Raw genomic sequence first — 26,715 nt, forward strand, 5'->3', positions numbered from 1 at the left:
CACAATAATACTAAATCAAAAACTGTAACCATTTAGCCTGTTAAAGAAAATCAAAAACACACAACTCCTTGTCCATAGGAGGGGAGTCATCTTTCCAAGCAACCACAGCCTAGAAAATGAATGCAATAGAAATCCAAAAGAGATGAGCACTACTAGTTTTTTTTTTGAAAGATTTATTTTTATTATTTTTTTCATTAGAAAGGCGGATATACAGAGAGGAGAGACAGATTCACTCCCCAAGTGAGCGCAACGGGCTGATACTATGCCGGTCCGAAGCCAGGAGCCTCTTCTGGGTCTCCCACATGGGTGCAGGTTCCCAAAGCTTTGGGCTGTCCTGGACTGCTTTCCCAGGCCACAGGCAGGGAGCTGGAAGGGAAGCGGGGCTGCCGGGATTAGAACCGGCGCCCATATGGGATCCTGGGCGTGCAAGGCGAGGACCTTTAACTACTTGTGCCACCGCGCCGGGCCCAGCACTACCAGTTTTTACAAAATCTAACAAAATACTGTGGGAAACGCATCTGACTGGTCCTTAAAGAAATCAGGAGGGGGCTAACATCACCATACAGCAACTTAAGTCCCCAACTGTGACACTAGCACCCATCTGAGCACTGCTTGGATTTCAGGCTGCTCCTCTTGATCTGGATCCCACTGCTGTGCCTGAGAAGAACTGTGCAAGACAATCAAGCACACACTTGGGAGCTCCTGGTTGGGGAATTCTGGGGAATCAATGAGCCGATCGAAGGGATCTCTAGCTCTCCACTCGCTCTCTGTAACTGCTTTTCAAGCCAATCCATCTATCTTCTCTAAGAAACAATCAGGGGTACTTCCTACGGGAGTGCTAGTGGGGCCAGTTAGAGGGAAGGAACAGAATGGTTAGTTGACCAAGGAAATATTAAAGCAAAGTTGAAGTCAATTATATGAATGTTCTGAAAAGCTACAGGTTTCTAATTCTGAACACTTGATCTTTCTTAGCTTCAGATATCAGTAAGGTTTTCTTCAAAACAATTCTCTGAAAACAGTAACACTCCTTCCATGCAAGCCTTCCACTCAAATTCTTCCTTCTAAATACTACAAGGAAAATATATAATAGTAATTAGGCATTTTAGTGGATGCATTTTTAAAAAATGTAAACTGTCACCACATTCAAATGTTCATTTTCTTGAAACATTCACATCATAAATTACACACAAACATCTGACTACTTCCCCTATACATGATGGGGAAAAAAATCTTCAAATAAAACCAAATTTCATTCAAACTCTTACTGTACCAATTCATCCCTTCTTCTAACTTTTCTGTATTTGTCAGTGTAATTTCATTTCAGACAATTTCACTTTGACAACATTCAGCACCAACACAGTCAGCCTGTCATTAAGTGACACAGTTGGTACTTGCCCGTGAAGACGTATGTGATGTATGCAGACCAGAGGCTCTACAAACTGAGTGCTTATTGCTTCTTTTGTTTAATTATTTCTATAAATGCCTGGTCAACATCTAACTGCAATTGTTTCCACTGTGTACTAACAACTGCTGTTCTAATAAATGATGGAGCAGCTGCAACCCCACAGCAAGGCATTAGATGGCAAGAATTTCTATGTTTAGATGGCAAGTAATCTGAAAGACTTAGTGAAATAACTAAAGAATTCAGTGCAGTAATGATGTAGTCTTTTTTAAGGCATAACTATAAGCACTTGCTTCGCTCTTGATTCTGAAGTATCTATGCACAAGATTTTTAAAAATTTTATTTTCAGATAATATAATCCATAAGTCATTATGAAAGTGGCAGACAAAGTTATAATATATATTTAAAGAGACCATAACAAAGACATTAACTTCTAGCCCTCTCCAATATTGTCACCATAAATTTAAACTGAGCAATTTCTTCTAATACTTACTTTGTTCATTGCTAAATTACATGCTTATATTGCTCTGATTTTTCAAGACAAATCAAACTTGATTTTATTGTAAGTAGGGGTAGCTTCCTTGTATTAATTCCTCTCTTTCAAGAGTTATATACACACTTCTTATTAAACCAATACCCAATATTTGTATTTATTAATTGTTGAGCCAAATGAACTATGTTGTTTTCCTGAGGAATACTTTCATTAGTTAACTGTTTCCTCTTTTTTTTTTCTTAAGATTTATTTATTTACTGGAAAATCAAATATACAGAGAGGAGGAGAGACAGAGGGGAAGATCTTCCGTCCAATGATTCACTCGCCAGGCAGCTACAACGGCCGGTAGCTGGCGCCGATCCGAAGCCAGGATCCAGAAACTTCTTCCAGGTCTCCCACATGGGTGCAGGGTCCCAAGGCCGCAGGCGGTCCTTGACTGCTTTCCCAGGCCACAAGCAGGGAGCTGGATGGGAAGGGAGCTGCTGGGATTAGAACTGGCACCCGGTGCATTCAAGGCGAGGACTTAAGCCGCTAGGCCACGCCACTGGGCCCTCCTTGTTCTTTACTTTCATATAAATGCTAACATTTCTGGAATTTCAACAAATTGTCAAATGCCTGTCAATACTATTTTTCAGATGCCATGGGTCCCAGGTTCCCTGACCCCAGGTTTTTGCCTAGAACTTCCACCTTTTCCTTCTGCTCCAGACTGGCTGCTGCTCGATTCTCTCCAGACCTGCCCCACACCTGAGACTTTGTCCCTATTACCTAGCTCAGCGAGGATAAGAAACAAAGAAGTTCTTGTTTGATTCTTCACATGGACGAAAATATTTAGGTTTTGTCTGTTTGGAGGCAAAATTTCAGACGCTTTACACCTGAATTTTGAGGATACTGCTTCATTTTCTTCTAGAATCCACACTTGTATGGATAAATTCAATATTTTGATACCCAATCCTTTGTATATATCTTGTTTTCTGTTTCTGGAAGTTTCTGCAATCTTTTTATCTATGATATACTTGCATTTCACAAAGGACTTTTCTTTCCCTTGTTCTGATTATTGGTCACTGTGCTCTTTCAATTTTCAGATGTCAGAGCTGCTGACATCTGAAAATTGAAAGAGCTGACATTAGCAGCATTTTCTCAAAAACGTTATCACCATACTTCCTGCAACCCAAAATTTATTACTTTATCAGAACTGGCAATTAGAACTGATATTTGGGCCAGTTAATTTTTTAAAACTTTTTTTTAAATTTTATTGGAAGACAGATTTACAGAGAAGGAGAGACAGAGAGAAACTTCTTCCATTCACTGTTTCACTCCCTAAATGGCTACAATGTCCAGAGCTGAGCTGATTCAAAACCAGAAGCTTCTTTTGGGTCTCCTACATGGGTACAGGGTCCCAAAGACTTCAGCCACAAACTGGGAACTGGACAGGAAGTAAAACAGCTAGGACAAGAACTGGCATCCATATTGAATGCTGACACTTGTAGGAAGTCACTATGTCAGTCCCCCATGAGTCAGCTAAGGTTTTAACTTATGCACTTCTTCATGCATTGATTCACCTATGCCCCACAACAATCCTATGAGGCTGACATTATTAATCTAATTTTGTAGGTGACAAAACTAACTCACAATAAAAGTTACATAACTTGCCTGAAGTCACATTGGCAATAAGTATATGGTAAAGCCAAGACTGAGACCCACAAAGTCTGGATCCAGAACCAATGCTAACCCACTTGGAAATAATTGTCTATTAAACAGTGGATGAGGGGCAACGGTCATGGCCAAGCAAGAAGAGGCATCACCAGTAACATGGGCAGTGAGGGGCTCCTACATCGGAACACTTGTTTACTTCTGCTGCATTTGACACTGCTCTTTGCCCATGTGCCTGGGGAAGCAATGAATATGGCACAGTACACAGACACCTGACACCCACTTGACCCAGCTGGAATTCCAGCATCCTGGCTTCTGGGCAGTCCAGCCCCAGATGCTACAGCCATTTGCGGAGTGAACAGATTTGTTTATCTCTCCCTGACACTCTGCCTTTCAAATAAATAACTCCTAAAAAAAAATAATAATAATAAAAATGTAAACATTGGACTTCCTAGGCTTTTTTTCTATCTTTATCATGTTATCACTCCCCAGTTTTTATTTTTATCTTTTTGCAAGTGATCCTATAGATTACTTCCCTTTTAAATCTTGGTTTCCATACCTGAAAACTCTTAAGTACCCATTTCTAAGTCTGGAAAAGAGCCATCGAATAGTTACAAAAGCACCTAACCCATAAGCACTGACTAAGTGTTACCATTACTACCTTATCAATATGATTATCATAAAATGACCCACACTTTGTCACAGCTGCTTGATCAAGGGGAAAGTTAAATTAATCCATAAGTGGCCTAGCTGTGTCTTCCCCCTAGACATTTTGTCTTGGGGCAAAAATCAGGTTTCTTAGTCTTTTTCCAATCACTGAGCTAAGTAAGATATGAAATTTTCAGAGTCATTTTTATGAGAGCTATATTCCAGTCCATGCTATAGAATGAACCACAGCTGGAAAAAAAAAATTTATCACAAAAAAGGCATTTCTATTGTCTGGTCATCAGTCACATCCTGGCAACCAGGAACATCAGTGCACAAAACTCAGACTTACTCCTGGTAAATAAAGAAGCTTTTCACAGTATCTTTACTTTACCACATCTTCCTTTCCTGATATATTCCTTCAAGGCTATAGCTCCCCACGAATTCAACAAGTCAAAGTTATCTCCAAGTCAACAAGCACTTCTAAAGCTCTTAAAATTGAACCCTAATAGTGTATTCACTTAAACTCTTTTGCTAGTCTTCACATTCAATGTCTGAGTTGTTTTTTTAACCACATCTAGCTCACATTATCCTCCACGTAAACACAGTGTGGTACACAGACTGAGGCAGCCATTGTGACTCCCACTCTAGGTACCATCTCCTTGGGGCACCTTCTCTTGAGTATCGGCATGACCTGGAACTTGCTTCAAACCAACAGAACACAGCAAAGATAACAGGATGCATGAGATTCTATTTCCAAAGGATATCGTGCCCTTCTTGTAATAGACACTCTCTTCCTTACTGGCAATGAAGACGATGAGAATGTGAGCTGCCTACAAAGACTGTCGAGTGACAAGAAACTGAAAGCAATCTCCAGTCTACAATCATCATAGAGTCTAATGGCCTGCAAGGAACTAAATTTAGTTAACCATCACAGGTAACAGGCCTGGAGCAGTGGCCCAGTAGATAAATCCTCGCCTTGCATGACCAAGATCTCATATGAGTGCCAGTTTGTGTCCTAGCTGCTCTATGTCCCATCCAGCTCCCAGCTTGTGGTCTGGGAAACAGAGGATAGCTCAGAAACTTGGGACCCTGTATTCACATGAGAGACCCAGAAGAGGCGCCCAGCTCCTGACTTTAGGTCAATTCAGCTCCAGCCACTGCAGCCTCTTGGGAACTGAAGATCTTTCTGTATCTCCTTCCCTCTGTAAATCTGCCTTTCCAATAAAAAATAAACCTTAAAAAAAATCAGGTCCCGGCACGATAGCATAGTGGTTAAAGTCCATGCCTTGCATGCCTGGGATCCCATATGAGTGCAAATAATCTGGCAAAGGGGAAAATACAATGCTTCAAAGTGAGATAATTGTGCAAAAAAAATTTTTTTTTTAAACTTACGTTTACTTATTTTCACTTTCACTTGAAAGCCCAAGAAAGATCTGGTTCACTTCCCAAAGATCTGTAGCAGCCGGGTCTGGGCCAGGCAAAAGCCAGGAGCCTACAACCTAATCTAGGTCTTCCACACAGAGAGCAGGGACTCAAATACTCGAGTTATCACCTACACATTAACAGGAAGCCAGATTGAGAGCAAAGCCAAGACTTGCAAGCTATTCAGCACTGTGGGCTAGACACACACCCACAGAACACCTGGTTCTTGAACAGACAAAAAGGAAATGGATCTAGGGCTTGCGTGAATCTTAAGCTTCAACAAAACAGAGACAGACTTGGCAAAGGAAAGGCAGAGCATAGATAATGGGGACCTGGGAGGTTTATCACCTATGTTACAAAAAGATAAATTGAATAAGTCACTATTCCAAAATGTTAATGTTCAAGAAGTAAACACAAGGCAAATATAATTTTTCAGTTACTAAAAATAGCTACACACAAATCAGGAAGGGAGAAGTTTGCTTATTTCTCTTACTTCTCAAGGTTGCAAACCTACCTGGACTCTCCACTCTCTTATAGTGGTATGGGTTGATGCAAACTTCTTTTTGTTTGGATCCAAAAGGAAATTCACAAATATCCAATGGCTTTAGCTCATGATGACTCTGTAAATCAGGCCAGCGCCAAACCCGACAATATATAACGTGGGGTAGGCCTTTCCTGTGAGAGACCTGCAGGCGCCCATCTAAAGATCTGGGAATAGTGACACATTTGCTCGGCTGTCCTGGGCTGCTCAGCGCCTTCTCCAGCTCCTCCATGGCACCCTTTTTCTTTTTCAGTTTTTTCACCAATGCATCGACTGCTTTTTCTGCCCATTTCTCCTCCTCATCACCTTGTTTCCATCCCAACAATCGCTTCACCGCTGGACTAGTAAAAGAAAACAAGCTGGCCATTGACGTCATTTGATACAAATCTTCAGAGACCTTCCTGTAATCAAAGTCAGCAGCTACTCAAGAACAAGGGTGGAAACTCATGCAGGCCCTAAGGCCAAGCTCCCTTTAAGCAGGGAGGAGTGACATCTCTCTTCCCAAGTGCCATGGGCTCCTTTCATTGGTTCAAGTTCTGAAAGAGAAAGGGGGAAAGGATCCTAATTTAAACCAACTCAAATTACACATATTAAATCCATTTTTTTTTTTAAAAAAAAGTTATTTCGAGAAGAAATTTTCTCTCAAAAATTCTGTGACCACTCATTTACAAACAAATCACATCCTCATAACATGAACAAGTAACTAAAGTGCAATTTGAAATGATAATCAAAAGCAAATAGTTTGCTTTGCTTTTTACATATTAAAAAAAAAACCTTGCTGTGTCAATTTTGAACATATATTGATTTGAACAAAAGACTTACCAGAAATCGAGTTCTTTCCTAAAACCATTATCATCTTTAAAATGTTTCACTGACTTATATTCAGTTTGGGCAAAACTCATGATACCTGTCATGTAATCATTTGCAAACATTAAATATTATCTTAAGATGTACCAAACTCTCAAATCGCAAGCACATGAAATTTTCATGAAACTATTTCCAAAATGACTATCAGATAAATTTGAGGGAAATACACAATTTAACAAAAACAGGTCTGTTTACAATGTTAAATTCTTACTGTCTTTTGTGATGTTTTAAGGATGTGAATGCATCAGATCCAAGGAAACTACCATGCACACATCACAAAGCTTTCAGGGACAAGGTGCTGACCAGATGAAGGCCCCTGCGGTGGTGCTCTCCTATCAGTAGGTACAATGCCCCGCAGAGCAGTACTCAGCCTCTGTACAGTAAGTACCCAGTGAAACAGAAGGAATGATGTTTGGAAAAAGGATGTCAGTAACCAAAGGCCTTTCCTGTGCCTAAAATCACTAAACATTAACTATAGCTTTACTTCTGCGAATTCTTTTGCATTAAGATTATTTTGAATTGGGACGTATCTTGCCTGAAACAAACATGTGGGCTCAACTAAACCCCAAGTAAACACAAAATAAAACTAGGTTAAAATCAAAGGATAATTATTGGTTGCTTATTAAGTGTCACATGGTGGCAACAGTCACAATATCACACTAAAAAAATTAAACCGGGCCTGGCGCAGTAGGCTAGAGGCTAAAGTCCTCGCCTTGAACGTGCCAAGATCCCAATTGGGCACCAGTAGCCCTGCTTCCCATCCCGGTTCCTGCTTGTGGCTTGGGAAAGCAGTCAAAGATGGCCCAAAGACTTGGGACCCTGTACCTGAATGGGAGACCTGGAAGAGGTTCCTGGCTCCCGGTTTTGGATTGGCTCAGCACCGACTGTTGTGGTCACTTGATGAGTGAATCAACTGACGGAAGATCTCCCTTTCTGTCTCTCCTCCTCTGTATATCCGCCTTTCCAATAAAAATAAATAAATCTTAAAAAAAAAAAATTAAACCAAAGACGATTCACTTCAAGAGCTACGTCATTCATTGCAGTATAATTACATAGGATCTACTACAAGCCAGGCACTCCTCTGGATGCCAATCCTACCCTGCCTGCTATTGTGGAACCACAGTGAAAGGGGATGAGGATGTGAAGGAATGTGACTTATCTTTCTCAATTCTATGTAAGATAATTTTTTGCAAGGCAAGAAAGCATCATACATGTAAACAAGACAAATATAATCAAGAGAATGAGAGCTATAGATCACAGAGTACAAAGTGTTACATATTAAATGGATTACAAGAAGGCTTCCTTCCAGTTGTCAGAAGCAAAACTCTGGAGGGAATGGGACACCAACAAAATATAGGCAGATATGAACAGAAAATGTCCTAGAAGAGAGCTGAAACTGAGATCTTACTCAGAGATACTAGAATATAATGAGGGCAAATAAGGCAGTGAATGTATAAGAGAATGCAGGAGCAATGAAACATGTTGAGGAAGGAGGCAAAGGAGAGGTGGTAGAAGACCATGATGCATCATAAACATTTCATTCCACATTCAGCAGCGACTTAAAAATGATTCAACCAACTGTGAAAAAGGAAAAGTATGCTTGGCAAAGCAATTAGACACTTGTTTGGGGGCACTGCAGCAGTCAGTAATGCCACCATCCCATAACAGCACCAATTTGTCCTAGCTGCTACACTTTGAATTCAATTCCCTGTTAAAACCATAGGAAAAGCAGAATAAGGTTTGGGCCATTGCTATCCACATGGGTGACCCAGAGGAAGCTCCTGGCTTGGTCCAATGCTGGCCCTTGCAGTCATCTGGGTAGTGAACCAGCAAATGGATAATCTATCTCTCTGTAACAATTCTCCCTCTCTCTCTCTCTCTCTCTCTCTCTCTCTCTCTCTAAATAAGAGAGTGTAGGCGGGGGGAAAAATCCTCGTTTCTCACATCAGCAGTACCTGGGTTGGCTTCCCAGCTTGGGCTCTAGATTCCAACTTCCCTTCAGTCTGGACTCTGGGAGGCAGCAGATGATGGATTAAGTAGTTGGGTCCTTACCTACTACCTGGGAGACCTGGACTGAGTTCCCAGCTCCTGGCATTTGCCCAAGCCATTGGGAGCACTTAGAAAAATAAACAAGAAAATGGAGTTCTTTCTCTCTGTGTCTGCCTCTGCCTTTCAAGTAGTTAAGTAGAAAACTGTAAAATTAACTGACAAAACTGGCTTTAACTTGATACAGTATAAGAATGCTACACAGTAAACAAAAACAATTACATGGATAACTGGGCAAGACACATCCCCTGTCTGTATCTGTTCCAACTACAAAATGGCTGTAAGGGGTGTAACGGTCTACTGCATGTAAAACACTCAGCACTTCACAGGGTGTGTGCAGGGTACCTAATAAGCATTAACTCATAATCTACCATTATCATCATTAACTACTAACATGAAGAAAAGGCAAAGATCTTTGTATGGAACATAGAGAACGAGGATTAGAAGGCAACGTATCAGAATCCATTAGATTTGACTCATTTATCAGATTTGTTCTCAATTTTGTAACTTTTTAACAAATGTATTATGAATGGGATGAAGCTCAGAGCACAAGTATAAAAACCAGGGACACTAATGTATGCTGTCAGAATTTGGCTGGAGGTTGGGGTGGAGGTGGTATGTTATCATGGGAAGGAAAAAATAGAGTAGTAACCACAAGAAAACCTGACACTTGTGGTATCCTGGTCAAGCATGGGTTCTCACCCTGGGTCACCACATCTGAGAGCTCGATTTACAAAAACTCAGCTGACTGAATATTTGCAACATGTACACTCTTCTTGACACACCCCAAAATTTTGATATTTAGCTCCTTCTTGGTCTTTTCTCTATTTAGTCTCACACTTGTAGGTATAAGATCTCTTACATCTTTATCTTTTAGGTCCTTTCAGAGCAATTTTACACAAGAACTAATAAAAAATAAAGCTAACAAAAATACCCCCCCCCTTTTTTTTTTTACAAAACTATTAAAGTAAAAAAAGGTGCAGAAAAATGTATGACAAAATATCTTTAAGATCTTTCATACTAATAGTTCCCAAATTCTTTTCTACTCAACAGAATCTCAATGTAGAAGTAATCTTGTAAGTAGGTAAAATCATGTTCTCTCCCCTGCTCAAAAAGTACTCAGTGGCTTATCATCATAATCAAAATTTCACTTCTTGTTACATGACAGACCCACCAGATCTTGTTCTTGGCTCCTTCTGTCAGTTCCTAGCCATTCTCCCAACTAACCTAACTTTACACACTTGACTTTTCCATCTCTCAAGTATTACAAGGCTAGTTCTATCTCATAGTCTTGGCACTGATTCCCCTTCCTGCCCCCGCAATTCTCCTTCCAGATCGCATCATGACTTACTTTCCCTCTCAATTAATTGAGTTGCTCAAATGCCAACTCCTCAAAGAGCAATACACTGATTATCTAGAGTAGCATAAAGCCCCTACCCACATCATTTTCTAGCTTCTCATCACATTTAGTTTTCTTTTGTGGCATGTACCCTACCTAGTATTATAGTATTACTTTTATTTATTTATTATGTCTCCTCTACTGAAATGTTAGTGCAGTCTCTCAGCTACTCCAATGTTAGATTCCCCTGGACCCTACAATGCCATCTATTTTAAAATCCTTGAGACAGCAATACAAATCAGTTGACATACACATACTGGCACTGAAATCCATGGATGCTCAAGCCCTTGTGTGAAATGGTATAGTATTTGCACATAATCTACACATCCTCCTGTATATTTTTAAGTATTATCTTACAATTTTGTCTTTTTAAATTTATCTACTTGAAACATAAAGAAACAGAGAGAGACTGTCCACTGGTTAACTCTGCAATGGCCCAGAACCAGGAATTCAACCTGGTTGTTAGTACCAGTCAACGTGTTACAGGACCAATGTGCAGGAGGAAACAAAGACAGCAATGGGAACTCAGGTGCTCAAAATAGGATGGTAGCATCTCAACCCCTGCACCAAACAGCTGCCCCTTTGTACTTTAGACCATCTCTAGATTATTTGTTTATAATATAATAATATGCAAACAGCTGTCACTAAAATGCTTAGGGAATAATGTATGAGGAAAATTTGCACATGTCAAGTACCCAGGTATTTTCCCCCAAATATTTTCAATCTGCATTTGGTTGAATCTGCAGTTAAGTAACTCACAAACAGAGGGACATACTTTTACATGAATATCCGGACAAAATTTAAAATTGTTATTTATGGATATGCAGATATAATAAGAATAAAAATGTGTGAAATCAATACATTAACAACCTCAGAGTAATAAATACTGGTTGCCTTTGGTGAGCAGGGAAACAAAGGTGAAGGAAAAATGAAAAAGAAAAAAACAGCCATATTTTGAAAAAATAGTTTTCAAGCATACTGGCAAATCATTTATCACAGTAAATAGATACATTATTATCTCCATGTGTTGAAATATTTTCTAACAAAAAAAAGTCACTACTTTTAACAAAAGTAGTATCATGAAATCAGGGTATTTGCTTCTGTTCTTCATGACACGGACAGCAGGAGCAGGTATGAGCACGTCTGTTATGTTCTCTGTAAAAGAGGTGATGGCGACACTGCAGCACAGCAAGTTGTAACAGCCACTGCTTGCAGCAGCAGTGCCAGCTGCTCCACTTCCGACGCATCTCCCTGCTAACATGCCTAGGAAAGCAGCAGATGGCACAAGTGCTTGGGCTCCTGAATCCATGGGAGAGACATGGAATAAGCTTCTGGCTCTGGATTCTGCCTGGCTCGCCCTTGGGGAATAGATCAGCAGATGGAAAACCTATCTCTCCTTCCTTCGACCTATTCCTATAGCTTTCAAATAAAACAAATCTTTTAAAAAGAGAGATGATAGTTACTCAATCACTGAAATATTGAATATTGTGTGTATACGCCACTTACAATGTTAAGAGCTATTCAAATACCATTATAATTCATCAATATTCAAAAGGAAGAACTGTCAAGTCTCAATCCAGCTTTACCCATCACTGTCCTGCCACAATCCAAATCCCTGCACCCATGCCCGGCTGTATCATCCAAGAGAAATCTTGGTCATCTTCCCAAGTGAAGTCTTCAAAACTAAGTATTCATTATTCCATGCACCATACCATACACCAGGATACTGAAAGAATGGTTAGTGATTTTTCTATCAGTTGTACTTTAAAACTGCAATATTTCATATTTTAAATCTGAGTAACTAAGATAAAGGTAATTCCACCATCAGAATTAAGGAATATGAAAAGTTATTTTTAAAAAGAGATGTTTATTTCTTATTTGAAAAGCAGTGCAACAGAGGGATGGGGATTGAGATCTTTTATCCTCTGGTTAACTCCCTAAACGTCAATGAACGTTGGGGATAGGCCAGGTGAAAGCCAGGAGTCAGGAATTTCATCTAGGTCACTTAAGTGTGTTAGAAGAATCCAAATACTTGAACCATCATCTGCTGCCTCCCAGGCACATTACCACAAACCTGGATGGGAATCACAGAAGGGCCAGAACTCAAGCAAGGCACTCAGATACAAGATGCAGGATCCTGAGCAGAGACAGAGACAGTGAAAGATCTTCAAGCCATCAGGTTACTCCCCAGATGGCCAAGGTTGGGCCAGATGGAACTCTAGAGCCAGGAACTCCATCTAGCTCTCCAATGTGCATGGCAGGGATTCAACCACTTGGGCAATTTTCTGCTGCTTTCCATCTGCCACAGCCTTGGCCATTTGGGGCCCAAATAAGGATGCTAGCACTGCAGGCTGAGGATTAGCTTGTTAAGCCACCATGCCACCCTCTTTAATTCTTTAAATGCAGAACAATTCAAACTTTTAAACATGCTAAATGCAATCCTTTAATTCCCCACGGTGCCAGTGATATACCTAAGGTATCCAAGTACTCATTATCTAAGTCCCAACTTATAAAATTACAACAGTATGCAAAAGGCATATATTAGTCGATAGTGAAAGAGATGGGCATATATTTCAAATTTTAAAAAAATGGCCAACAGATGAGAAAAATAAGCACCACATGAGATATCAGACAAATGCAAAAAAGAGCAAAAACAGCAGCCACAGTGAGAAAGAAAGCACTCCATATATTAGTATATATTATTCATGATGATCCAGTACAACTGGAACACTCATATACTGTGAGAAAGAATACAAACGACCTCAGTCCTTTGGAAAAGTATTCGACAGTATTCTTTAACTGCTAAAAACAGATCTCCACGGCCCATCAATTCCATTCCAATATACATGTGCACAATGTCCACCATATTCATAGCAACTTTATAACAGTGTCAAACTGGAACCCATTTATCCATTCACAGTAAACAAATTGTGCTAATAAATTCACAATGCAAAGTTACAGCAACAAAAAAATAAAGACTGTAAAATATGGAATTAATCTCTGAGATAACAATAAAAGAGAGATGAGACAGTATATCATTCCATTCATATAACATTCAAAACCAGATAAAACTAACCTATCCTATGCGAGGCTAGCATGATGCTGAGAGGTGACGAGAAGACTCCTAGGGAGCTAGGAATTTCTTGTTACTTGATCTAGGTGGTGAACACATGTATAAAAGATTACTGAGGTATCCACTTAAGATGTGTGTACATTATTACTTGTATAACTTAAACTATCTCCTAGAAGCAGCGTTGTGGTGTAGCACATTAAGTCACTGCTTGCACATAAGCCTCTTACATGTTGTAGTCTGGCTACTCCTCTGCCCATCTACCTTCCTGATAGCATGCCTGCAAAGGCGATGCAAGATTGCCTACGTACATGGGCCCATCACTTACACGGGGGACAGGATGCAGTTACTAGCTGCTGGCTTCAGATGGCTCAGACCTCACTGTTGCAGTCTCATTTGGGAGGTGAGCCAATGGAGCTCAGATTGATGAATTTTTTCTTTCTCCATCTCACCCTCTCTGATGCTCTTTCAAAAATTACATACATACATTCATATATATATAAATCATTCTTAAACTGTTTATTTTATGTATTTGAAAGGCAGTTACGCCCAAAGTCTTCATTCACTGGTTTCCCTGCTACATGGCTGCAACCCCCAGGGCTGGGCCAGGCAAAAGCCAGGAGCTTCATTTGGGTGTCCCACATGGGTGCAGGGGCCCAAGAACTTGGACCATCACCCACTGCTTTCCAAGGTGCATGAGCAGAGAGTCAGATCACAAGTGATGCAGCTGGAATTTGAACCAGCATCCAAATAGGATGTCAGTATTGCAGGTGGTAGCTTAACTTATTACGCCACAAATGCCAGCCCCAACTAAATTATTTTTCAAATAAAAAAGAAAACAATCTTCTAAAGGCAAGCATTTGGTCTATCAATTAAAATGCCTGTCAGGATGTCCTTTAGGACACCCAGATCCCACATCAGGATTCCTGGCTTCTATCCCGAGCTCCGCCTCCTTACCCTGGTGTACTGCTAACAGACCCGGGAGGCAGCCACCAGGGCACAACAACTGTGCTCCCGTCACCCACATGGGAGACATGGATTCCAGGCTCCAGGCTCTCGGTCTCTCTTAAATAACTAAATTTCCTAAAAACACTTTTAAATCTTTTAAAAATTTATTAGTGACTGCTTATAAAATTAGTCTCCATTTATCAGTATCCCCCCTCACAATGGTTTATGAGACTCCAAATTTTGAAAAATCTACAAGATTTTACTAAATTTATACAAACGATAACAAACACTGGACATGATTCTCACATCAGCATCAGAACCCTTTATTACTCCTGACCTCCTGACCCAGGGAGTGACACGAAGGTCTTCGCTGTACCCACGACCCCATGGGGCGGAGGTGTATGGGATAAGACCCTGTTTGAGTACTCCACCGTTTCCACAGTAAGGTTAGTAATCCATTCTTTGTGGGGAAAATTATTGTCTGCCAAAGGATTAACAGAAATTCTTGGGAAAACTGATATATTCATATCAAATATGCAGAGAAGAAACTCTTAATGCTGTGAATGTCAAAGAACCTCATATAAACTACTAAATCAACCATGAGAAAAATTATGTCTAAATCTAGCCTTACACACTTGTTTCATTCTCCATTCACTAAAACAACGTATGCCTACAACCATAATCTAATATCTTCTCAAATTTTTTGTTCTGTAAAGTTCGACCGTGCTCATCAGTCACTGGGAAGCACTGGCCTAGTTTTTAAGAGGTTTCATTTCAAATCAGATTCTTCCTGAGCCAATTTTCATGAACTCATAAAGACCTAACGGCAGCACAAGCTTTTTTCATAACTCACTTATGACCAACTTTGCAGGAAACCCTCCAGCACACAGTATGGAAAGTGGGATGCACTACTACTGACTGAAGAGACAAAACACTATGGCTAGTCTGGTTAAGAGCACGTGTTTGGAATTACGGCTTTCTTAAATGAACTCAATGATTTCAAGGTTTTCAGCAGTTTCCTTTCTATAAAATCAACTGCCCAAAGCAGTCATACTTGATTTCGATAATAGAATAGTTGGACTAACATTTCTTAAGAACTTGAACACTGACTCACGCCCCAAATGCCTGCAGCAGCCAGGACGAGGCCAACCCATGAGCCCAGAGCCCAATCTGGGGTTCCCACAACAGTGACAGGTCATACCCCAACCATCCCTGCTCCTCCCAGCAGGGCCAGGCCTTGAACCAAGGTGCTCTGATACGAGTCGTAGATACTCCAAGCAGCATCCTAAATGTCACCACCCTGTAGGTTACTTTATTTCAACAATACAAACTCACCTACCTTAACAGACATTATTCTACCACAAACAAAAATAGGCAAATTAAAGTACTATACAATGCATGCTTTTCAGGACTTAAAATCTGTCTTCACAGATTCCTTCCATATTCAAGATCACAGATCTGGAGTTATAACTCTGCACCGGGACTGTTATTCAAAGGTACTAGTATTCAACTTCCAAGTTCTCATGTTGGTGCTTGCCTATTCTTCTCAACAGGTGTCTACGAGCACTTAAAGCAGTAACTAAGAAATGATTTTTTTAAGATTTATTTTATTGGGCCCAGTGCGGCAGCCTAGTGGCTGAAGTCCTTGCCCTGCATGCACCAGGATCCTACATGGGTGCCAGTTCTAATCCTGGCAGCCCCGCTTCCCAGCTCCCTGCTTGTGGCCTCGGAAACCAGTTGAGGACAGAACAAAGCCTTGGAACCCTGCACCCGTGTGGGAGACCCAGAGGAAGCTTTGTTTGTTTGCTTGTTTTTTAATTGGAAAGTCATACACACAGAGAGAAGGAGAGACAGAGAGGAAGATTTTCCATCTGCTGATTCACTTCCCAAGTGGCCACCACTGTCAAGCTGAGCCAATCCAAAGTCAGGAGCCAGGAGCTTCTTCAGGGACTCCCACACAGGCACAGGCTCCCAGGGCTTTGGGCCATCCTCCTCCGCCCTCCCAAGCCACAGGCAGGCAGTTGGATTGGAAGTGGTACAGCTGGGACACAAAACCAGCGCCCACGTGGGATCCTGGCTCATGCATGGCAAGAGACTTTAGCCACTACGCTACAGTGCTGGGCTCTAAGCACTGTGTGGGAGATCCTGAAGAAGCTCCTCGCTCCTGGCTTCGGATTGGCTCAGCTCTGACAGTGGTGTGAGATCTGAGGCTGGGAACAGGCCTGGCTGGGGAGCTAAGGGGACACCCTGGCTTGGTTGTGGGTCCCACTGGTTAGCATGGGGGATGTGGTCTGGTCTAGGTATGGATATAGTCTCCCTTGGCATGGACTGGGTCTGGGGCGTGCAAGACTGGGCTAGACTCTAGCACCCACTGGAGCTCATGAGAACCAGGATGGGTGTAGGATAGGCTGGGCTAGGTCTCTGTCCCTGCTGAGCTATGTGTGAGCTGTGTCTGGGTATGGAACAGACTTGGCTGGGCTGTAGCACCCAACAATAATGAGTAAGGGCTGGTCAGGAAAGGCCACTCTTCCAACGAGGTCAGGAGGTGGACTAAGTAGAGCTGGCCCATGGATCCACTGGTGTGCATGAGATCTGGTATTGCGAGAGGTTCTGATGTAGGAGCTGGGCAACTCCTCTGTTGGGTCATAGTCCCTGCAGGTGAGTGCAAGAATCGAGAAAGGGAGCAGCCCAGACCAGGCCAGGTTATGGTACCCATGGACTTATATTTGGCTCAGGTCTGGGGTAAGCTAGGCTGGGCCAATTCATATCATCCACGGGCAAATCTGAGAGCCGGAATGGTGTGTGGGTCATGCCAGATCAGGCCACAATACCAGTCAGTTCACACTAGGACCAGAACTGGGGGCTGGCCGGGCTAGCTAGGCTGTAATCCCCACCATGTGAGCTGGAACTGGGGCAGGCCGGAATGTGCCAAGCTACAGCACCCACTGGCAAATGCCAAGGTGAGGCAGGCCATACCATAGTGGGCTGCAGCATCCAACCAGAGTGCACACATGAGACCGGGGAGGTGGGGGAGAGTGGGCAAACTCAGTATGGGGGCTGTAGGGAGATCCCCTGCTGGGCTACTATTCCCACTGATGAGCACGGGAGCTGGGATTGGGGACAGATGAGGCCTGGCAGGAATACAATACCTGTAGGCCTGCATGTTAGCTGATTAAGGACAAGCCAGGCTGGGTGGACTGTACCTACTAGTACATGCATAAGTCAGAGGGGGTGAGGGTTGGCTGGGCTTTGCTACAGCATCAGCTAACAGTTGCTGGCATGGGGGGAAATTCTGTCAGGCTAAACTGCAGTACCACCTGGAGAATTTAAGATCCAGAAGTGAGAGTGGACCCAATAGGGTAACAGTGGGCACCTCCCTCTTAGGTTGCTTCTCCAACTGGTGAGAATGAGAACCAGGATTGGGACAGGCATGGGTAGACAGAGAATGGCACCTGCTGGCACATGTGTGGGCTGGACAGTGGGGCTGTTTGAGCTGATCAATGGCACATATAAGAGTTGAATGGGATGCGAGACAAACAGGACCAGTCTACCGTACATACTGGCAACCACAGGAACTGGAGCACAGGACAGGCCTGGTGGGGGTTATTGCATGAAGGCCGAGTGTGCAGTGGGCAGGATCAGGCTGGGCTGCATCTCCTATTAGTTTGTGTAGAAGATGGGGCTGGAGAAAAATGACCCAGCAACTGCAACTGACAGTGTACATGTAAGCTGATTTGGGCGATGGACTGTGCCAGACCCTGTATTGCCACGCACACACAAGAATCAAATCTGGGATCACCTCAGATGAAGTTTCCTTGAGAATCCCCCCAATTGATTTGCTTGACTCAGAACCCTAACCATGCAGGAAATCATAGGTTCCATGGTCTGACCGTGGAGTGCATGTGTCAGCTGAGTCTTCTCAGTGGCTTAGACAGAGCAGTGGACAGCATATCCAGATGTACATGGAGGATATGGCAGTACACTGGAGCCTGCAGACGACACCTGGTACCATAACAGAGGATGGAGGACAGAACAAATTGATCAACTACTCCAGCCAAGAGTTGGCAGTGAATACCTGGGCAAATGGAGAATCTAAGGTGGAGTCTGGAGAGATTTCATCGTGATTGGAGAGGTGACATCAGCAACAATACAGAACTACTGAACTATCAAAACTGCTTGAGCAGGACCCTCAGAGCATGCCCCACTGACCCTTGGATGGTTGGGAGGCTGGGTGTGGCTTCTCCCCTTCCCCCAGATACAGGAAGGAAAAAAGAATGTCAAAATATGGTCTCACCCATTTTCCTAAAGCCCTTGACTCTTTGCACCCTAATCACATATGTAAAAAGTATCAAAAATAAAATTCATACAATTAAAAAAAAAAAAGACCAAAGAAAGGAAATACCAACTTACCACAAACAAGAGTATTCTGGTAATGACCAAAATGGGAGAGAAGATGACAGTGGAGGAATACAAGCAAGCAATGACATGTCCAAAATGTGAAATTAAAGCTTGGGAGAGTAAATATGTGATTTGGAGATCGTACAAACAAAAATGAGAGTCAAATTCTTTACTGTAGATTCCAGATTTGTTTCAAACTTACTGGGTTTCTATCACAGGCCAGGAATACTCCACACTAGGAATTCAGGCTAAAAAAAGACACTATTAGGGGCTGGCATTGAGGTGCAATGGGTTAGCCACCAGTAGTACAGCATATCATAGTGTCAGTTTGGGTTCCAGCTTCACCACTTCTGATGCAACTCCCTACTGGTACACTTGGGAAAGCACAGAAAATGGCCCAAATACTTGGGGCCCTGTAACCTACATGGGTGCCACTGTTCTAGCTGTTGCACACATTTGGCAGTGAGCCAGCAGATAGGAGATTTTCTTCACCTCTCCCTCTGCCACTCCACCTCCAAATAAATCTTAAAAAAAAAAAATAAGACTTAATAGAGAATAAGATACTAAAATCTATATAGTTTTTAAATGTTAATTTTTTTCTGTATTTTCATTCTACTTTGAAGAAACCCGGAATCAGGAACTCGATCCAGATGTCCAGCATGGGAAGCAGGGACCTGAGCACTGGATCCATCCCCTGCTGCCTTCTGGAATGTGCTTTATCAGGAAGCTGGAAGAGCAGGGAGAGCTTAGACTCAAACAAGAAAATGTGGTAGGAGATGAAGGCATCTCAAACAGCATGCTGACCACTGCACCCAGGCCCACTCCTCCTACCGCACTTTAACAAGAGTCCCACATTATGCAGTATGTTCATGAACCAAGGTGTTCAGGATTACCTAGAATAAAAGAGAACTACTTTGCAAATATACATATTAGTAGGCATAAAGTTTTAAAGAACCTTATCCTTACGGTTCTAGTAGTCACCAAATGTCGGTAAGAGCAGATTATCAACATCACTGTTGCACACTCTAAATTCAGTTACACTACTTTGCAAAACTTACAAGTCTCCCCCACAATTGCAGGCAAAAATAAGGAAAACAAAATTAAGTTTGCCCACAGCTCTTACAGATTCAGAAATCCTGTTACTTATGGAAACATCTAAAAGGAAGAAACGATATGATCATATGGGTATCAAAACTATTTTTCTTTAAGATTTATTTATGTATTTGAAAGGCAAAGTTAGAAAGTAACAAAAAGACCGTACATCTGCTGTTTCACTCCTAAATGGCTGTAAAAACTAGACTGGACCAGGCCGAAGCCAAGAGGCAGAAGCTTCATTGTGTCTCCCACATGGAACCTGGGCCATCTTCAGCTGCTTTTCAGGGGACACTGGAGGGAGTCACACCTACACAGGAGCACCGGGCGTTGTCCAGTCTCCCATATTGGATATCAGTGCTGCAAATGGTGGCTTAATCCATCATGCCACAATGCTAGCCCTCAGAATTATTTTTGTATAGAAAAAAACTTGAATCATCACTTTCCACATCTATGACTCCTGATTTCCAAGATATCACAAATTCTCAGGGTGGATTTCAATGCCATTCAGGAGCTGAACTTGTACCCCCGACACTCCTCATGCCCTAATTCTCCTGCCTAATTTTGTGTCCCACATCTACACTCTTGTTCCCAGTTTTTAACCATTCTTTAAGTTTCACCTACTCTTGTAAGTTCCCTAATGAAGCCGAGTCTCATCTACACGCATCATTCAGCCCCTTAACCCTAAACTGTGGAAGACTTTCTACCATTGCTACCTGCCCTCCTGCCAGATGCATCTGCGCAGGCCTGTAGAGGCTTGTAGGCACAGGAACAGACTGGGAGCTGGTCAGTCTTTACAGTGTTCACCCATAAAACCGTCAAGTACACAAACCAAGTCCTTAGAGTACGATGTGCCTTTAGAGCACAAGTTACCCACATACACAACCTACTCCTAATGCCCATGCACTGTGAAGGCATTCTCCAGACACCGTACATCCCAGAGTTCAAGAGCCCTACACTTAGAACACATGACAATAATGACGCCTTTAGTTCCTTTTTAACTCTAATCTTCATTTGTGTAATTTGCACTTCCAACTCCAAGAACATTTTTAGCAGGAAGGAAGCTGGAAGGAAGAAAATCGAGGTGTTTGAATTCTGTAGTATCCCAATTCCTGAGAGCCTAAAACCAGGCTGACCAGCTCTCAAGGCACACAGTCTACTAGACAGGGCAGTTTTTAACACATCATGAAAACAAAACTGAACAAAACAAAACTTGTCTTGAAAGCACCAGCCCTATTCTGAGATCATGAGTAAATCTGTAAAGTATAAGCTTCCTCCAAAGAAGCTGGCTGATGACTGCAGAAACGGGACACGGAGCGTTTTTATTATTACTTTCAGTTTAACAACAACATATATGGAAATTCAAAAGAAAATCCACATAAAATCTCACCACAACAGATAAAACCATTTCCCAATTTCCATACAACACCAGCATGCAAATTACAGGCAAAGACGGGATCTTAAAGCATGGGAAAGCAAAAATTGTTTACAAAATATACTTCAACAACTATCTTCCAAAGATGAATTGCAATTATAGCTCTACACCAACAGAACTCTCCTTTTTAAAAAACATTCTATTTATTTTTATTTGAAAGATAGATATACAGAGAGGAGGAGAGACAGAGAGGAAGATCCTCTGTCTGTTGATTTATTGCCCAAGTAGCTGCAACAGCTGGACCTGCACCGATCCAAAGCCAGGAGCCTGAGGCCTCCCCCTGGTCTCCCATGCAAAGGCAGGGTCCTAGGGGGCTTTGGACCATCCTCCATTGCTTTCCCAGCCCACAAGCAGAGAGCTGGAAGGGAAGCAGGGCTTCTGGGATTAGAACTGTCGCCCATACAGAATCCCAGCACGAGCAAGGAAAGGACTTTAGCTACTAGGTTACCTCACAGGACTCCCACAGAACTCTCTTAATAAGAAACTCCTTCCTCTAAAATATTATCTTAACCAAATTAGGAGACAGTAAAAGCAGGAACAAAGTTACCAAAAGCATGACTCTACAAGAACTGAACAAAAACCTCCCCCCTCAGCTTCCCAAGGTTAAAAAAAAAGTTAAAAAAAAAAACTAAATTTAGCCCAGAACTGGTTATTTATGAAAAACCCAAGAATGCTATGATTACGCCATCTTACCAAACTGTGAAATAATAAAAGCAATGCGAATATGAAGGTGACCTACGAGACTGAAAGATCAGCTGGTCCAAACAATCTAGATTTTTTTTTTTTTGAAAGATTTACTTGTGGAATAACTGGCAGGAGGGCAGGCAGGGGTGAGCGGGTGCAGAGAGAGAGAGGAGCTCCAACTCTGGTTTGCTCTCCCAAACGGCCATAACAGACAGGACTGTGCCAGGCTCAGGTCAGCAGCTCCATCCTGGCCTCCCACAAGGGTTGCAGGGCCCGAGCACAGAGCCATCTTCCGCTGCCTTCCCAGGCACAGACAGGAAAGTGGACAGGAACCAGAACGCAGGACTCAACTCAGCACCCTGAATATGGAATGCCAACATCACAAGCAGTGGTTTAACCCAATGACCACAACACAAACCCTAAAAATCTAGTTTTTAATAATTTTTTTCTCAGGTTCTAAACCTTAATCTTCCATTTAGTGAACACAGCCCTCAGATTCAGAGCCTAATTATAGGTTGAAAAGTGTGGCTTCAGGAATAAGATGAATATTCCGCTTTTAACTCCAGAAGAGATAAAGGAAATGGGTTGGGGCAATGTCAGACCTAGCGGTTAGGAGTACCTGGCTTTGACACCGCATCCTAGCTTCCTGCTAACACAGACAGAACCTGGAGGACAGGGCCACAGCCCAAGTGCTTGGGCTCCTGCCACTCAGGTGGGAGACCAGGACTGAGTTCCTGGCTCCCAACCTCAGCTGAGTCTGCCCACTGCAGGCATCTGGGGAATGAACACACAGACAGGACAGATTTTTCTTTTTCCTTGTCAAACACAACTTTAAAGAAAAAATAAAGCAGGGAGGAGGGTCAGGGTATTAGCTCAACTGGCTAACCCTCTACCACCAAGCACAAGCATCCCACTTAGGTGCCAGTTCCTGTCCCAGTTGCTCCACTTCCCATCCAGCTCCCTGCTTACTTACGGCCTGGGAAAGCAGTGGAGGACGGCTCAGAGCATTGGGACCTTGCACCTGCATGGGAGACCGGGAAGAAATGCCCGGCTCCTAGTTTTGGATCAGTTCAGCTTTGGCTGTTGCAGCCATTTGGGAGTGAAGTGGTCAATGGAAGATCCTTGTCTCTCCTCTCTGTGGATCTGCCTTTCAAATAAAAGTAATTAATTTCTTAAAAGAGAAAAAGAAGAAAAAACAGACATAGGTCAACTTGTGAGAGTTCCTCATCTTCTCGGCGGGGAAGCTGTATCTGTGCGTTGCGTCTCCGTGGGCGCCACCTTCCCAGATACGCTCGGGAACATCCACGGGCGGAGATACCCACTCCTCACGCTGCCGCTGCGCTGACCAGCACTCTTCTCCCACGCCTCCGACCTCGTGCACACTAGCAAGCCACGGGATGAAGGTGTCCTAACAGCTGAAGAACTAAGCTGTTCGGTTTCTTTATGTGTCAAAAGTATGTGTGCATGCACACAAACACACAAACACAAGCCCTCCAGAATTAAAAAAAATACAATAACCCAGAGAAGCCTGATAAACCACAGAGTAAAGGTGCTCTAAGGAGCACACTCACTGTAGCTCCAACATTCCCCCACATGGGGTGCGCGTTACCAACATATCTAGTCATAAGAAACACAGACAAGCCAAACATAGAAAGTTTTTTGTTTGTTTGTTTTTTAAATTCAAAGCTTTCTCAAACTGGAGCTGAGGTAGTATAGCAGGCTAAACTGCTACTTGTGATAACTGAGGTAACAGCGGAGTCTCAGCCACTTGACTTGTGATCAAGCTTCCTGCCAGCTCCCTGGGACAGCAGCAAAGGACAGGTCAAGTGCAGGCCTCCCAGCACCCATACGGGAGACCCAGATGGAGTTCCTGGCTCCTGTTCCCAGCAGTTAAGGCTTTTAAGGAGTAAACTAGCAGATAACAGCTACCTCTCCCTTACTTTCACATAAATAAAAAGGAACATTTTTTTAAACATTTACTTAAAAAATTTTTTTAAGGTTTTATTTATTTTTATTGGAAAGTCAGATATACAGAGAATGAGAGACAGAGAATTGATTCACTGCCCAAGCAGCCACAACAGCCGGAGCTGCGCTGATCCAAAGCCAGGAGCCCAGAGCCTCCCCCTGATATCCCACGCAAAGGCAAGGTCCCAGGGCTCTGGGCCTTCCTCCACTGCTTTCCCAGGCCAAAAGCAAAGAGCTGGATGGGAAGCAGAGCCACTGGGACACGAACTGGAGTCCATATGGGATCCTGGCACATGAAAGACAAGGACAACAGTCAGTAGGCTACTGCACTGGGCTCAGAACTTTTTTTTTTTAGAGCTCTTGAAACTACTGGTAATATTAACAGTTATGTAAACACACAATCAAAAAATTTATGTGAAACAGATTTTTACATGGTATTTCAATTTAAGTTACCAAAAATTAAACTGTTTCCTGATCATTGCCTAGTCTTCCAAAACACTAGTCTTTGATTTGACCAAGTTACAAATCTGTTTCCAGTTGTGAGGGAAAACACACTGCCTCTGTTTAACGCAAAAGACAAAAAAGATCATCCCTGCAAATCATAATGTTTGGGTTCATGATGAAAACAGGAAACAGACAGGCTGCCCAGGTCTAATTACAGTTATAGTCTAATGTGCCATCAGGTTCAGCCAAGCATTAAAACTTGGGGAAGACAGGAGGCACAATTCACTTGCCTGTACCTTGTTACAGAATGCAACTTTTAATAACACTCCCAGCAACAAGTTACATAACCAACAGTAAACAAGGATCTGATTTAAACCTCATTAGTAATAACATTTTGCCACTGTTTCTCACTTAAATTAATAGCTGACTTTGCCAGCAGGGAAAGAAACACAGGATTTATCAATCCAACCATTTTTATGGTGTCGATCACAAAGACCCAAACAGGGTACTACGAGAGCAGAAAAGAACCCCAGAAAGCACTTTGTGAGGTTTTCATCCAGTGCGCTACTCTCTTCCACCTTGCCCCAGACTTCATCCTATAGGTGCATTTGAAACTAACCTACTCGGTGCTGCCTATTGCAGGTACTGTTCAAGAAGGAATGGATGCAAAAGAAAGCTATGGGGGAAGCTGATGGAGTAGAGTAGTTATATAAAAGAAACTGACCTGGCTGGCAACAATGTTACAGGGAGAACATGCAATTACACACAAAAACTAAGTTTTGACAACCTAAACAATGTTACAACATTTATGAAAACTAAATTTTGTTAAGTTGCCTCTTTCAAGTTGATTGATACTTTTTAATTTGGTGCACCTTAGAGGAAGAAAAAACAGTTACAGAAAAGGTAACTTCTTACTTTGGGATCTGGGACACATTTCCTAATGACATCGAGATCAAAGTATTCAACTGTCATCTGGACTATTATTTCCCCAACTAACACCACCACCTTCACATGTTTAGAAACAGTTTAACGGGGCTATCTTCCAACTTAAAAACTAAAAAAAGTTCATTCACTGTGGGCACTTCACGTCCCCGAAGAAAATTCAAAGGTTCCGATTTTTTAAAAGAATCTTCATCAAGGAGCCAAAGACCCCTTACCTTGGCTAGGCAGAGGAGGGCTCACCATCGCCTCCAGCAGCCCTGACCCAGGGGCTGGATAAGGACACCTCGGGCAGTGCCAGGTAACAAGGCATAATGTGACAATCCCAACCAGACTTCAAAACTTTTTCCACAGAAAAGATAAGGTCAACAAGATACATTTAGCACCACACCCAGTCAAAGGCACACGCAGCGGCTGTGCTCCCCCCTCCCCCCACTGCGCCCCACCCCGGACCTCCAGCTGGTCAGGAAACACTGTCTCTCACAATGAGATAACCCGGCTAGGCTCAGGGTGTTCGGGCATTCCGCACCTCCAGGCCCGAAGAAAAACGACCACTCTCCAGTGCCACCCAAGCCAGAACTGGAACTCTGTTAGGAAACGGGCATACGTCCAAAACACCCCGACTATCCTCGCCCCAGTTCCTATTCCACTTTTTTCTGCCCCCCCGCCGCCCTCTCGCACGGAGACTCTGTTTTGACTACTGAGCATGCTCCGACTTAAGACAGGCGCCACTTGGAGTTTTCAAAGCTTAAGCTCCAAACTCCACGTAATAACAGCGGCTGGAAGGGGGGAGGGGGACGGGGGGCCTGGAGCCCAGCTCCGAGTAGGGATGCCCAAGTTGGGGGTGCGGAGTTGGGGCGGGGGAGGCCAAGGTAAAATGAATCCCCCACCCCCGCTGCGGCGCTCCCCTTCCAGCCTTGCAGGGGCTTCCGGGAAGCCCAAAGGATCTCCGCAGTGTGGGTGGGGGAGGAAAAAAAAAAACTTACAGGGCAAGTGGCGGAAACCGGGGCTAACGACCAGCTGCGCGCAGTAGCAGGTCCCAAGTGCCCGGAGTGTAATTCCCACCGATAAGCACGGATCCTTATCTCGCCAACACAAAGCGACGGCCGCTCGGACTCGTCCAGCCGGGGGGACGGCTGTCGGGCGGCAGCCCTTTCGGGCCGGGAGCGAGGCGAGTGCTTCGAGAACACGGCGCCCCAGCAGCTGACGGCCCTGCGCCCCGCCACAAACCGGGCTCCCCCTCCACACACACACACACGCACGCGCGCGACG

At 43.1% G+C, this 26,715-nt stretch overlaps 1 protein-coding gene across 1 annotated transcript in view; it reads right to left on the minus strand.

The window, feature by feature from the left end:
* The window catches only part of SMAD5 (SMAD family member 5), a 40,677-nt gene that overhangs the window by 13,472 nt on the left and 490 nt on the right, over positions 1–26,715 (minus strand). Inside the window, exon 2 of the mRNA XM_040982178.1 lies at positions 6,130–6,692. Within this exon, the coding sequence (XP_040838112.1) occupies positions 6,130–6,532 (403 nt within the window). The 5' untranslated portion in view covers positions 6,533–6,692. The remainder of the gene's footprint in view (positions 1–6,129; positions 6,693–26,715) is intronic.

This window comes from Ochotona curzoniae, unplaced genomic scaffold (assembly GCF_017591425.1).
Source record: "Ochotona curzoniae isolate NIBS_2020 unplaced genomic scaffold, NIBS_Ocur_1.0 contig_1, whole genome shotgun sequence".
Lineage (NCBI taxonomy): Eukaryota > Metazoa > Chordata > Mammalia > Lagomorpha > Ochotonidae > Ochotona > Ochotona curzoniae.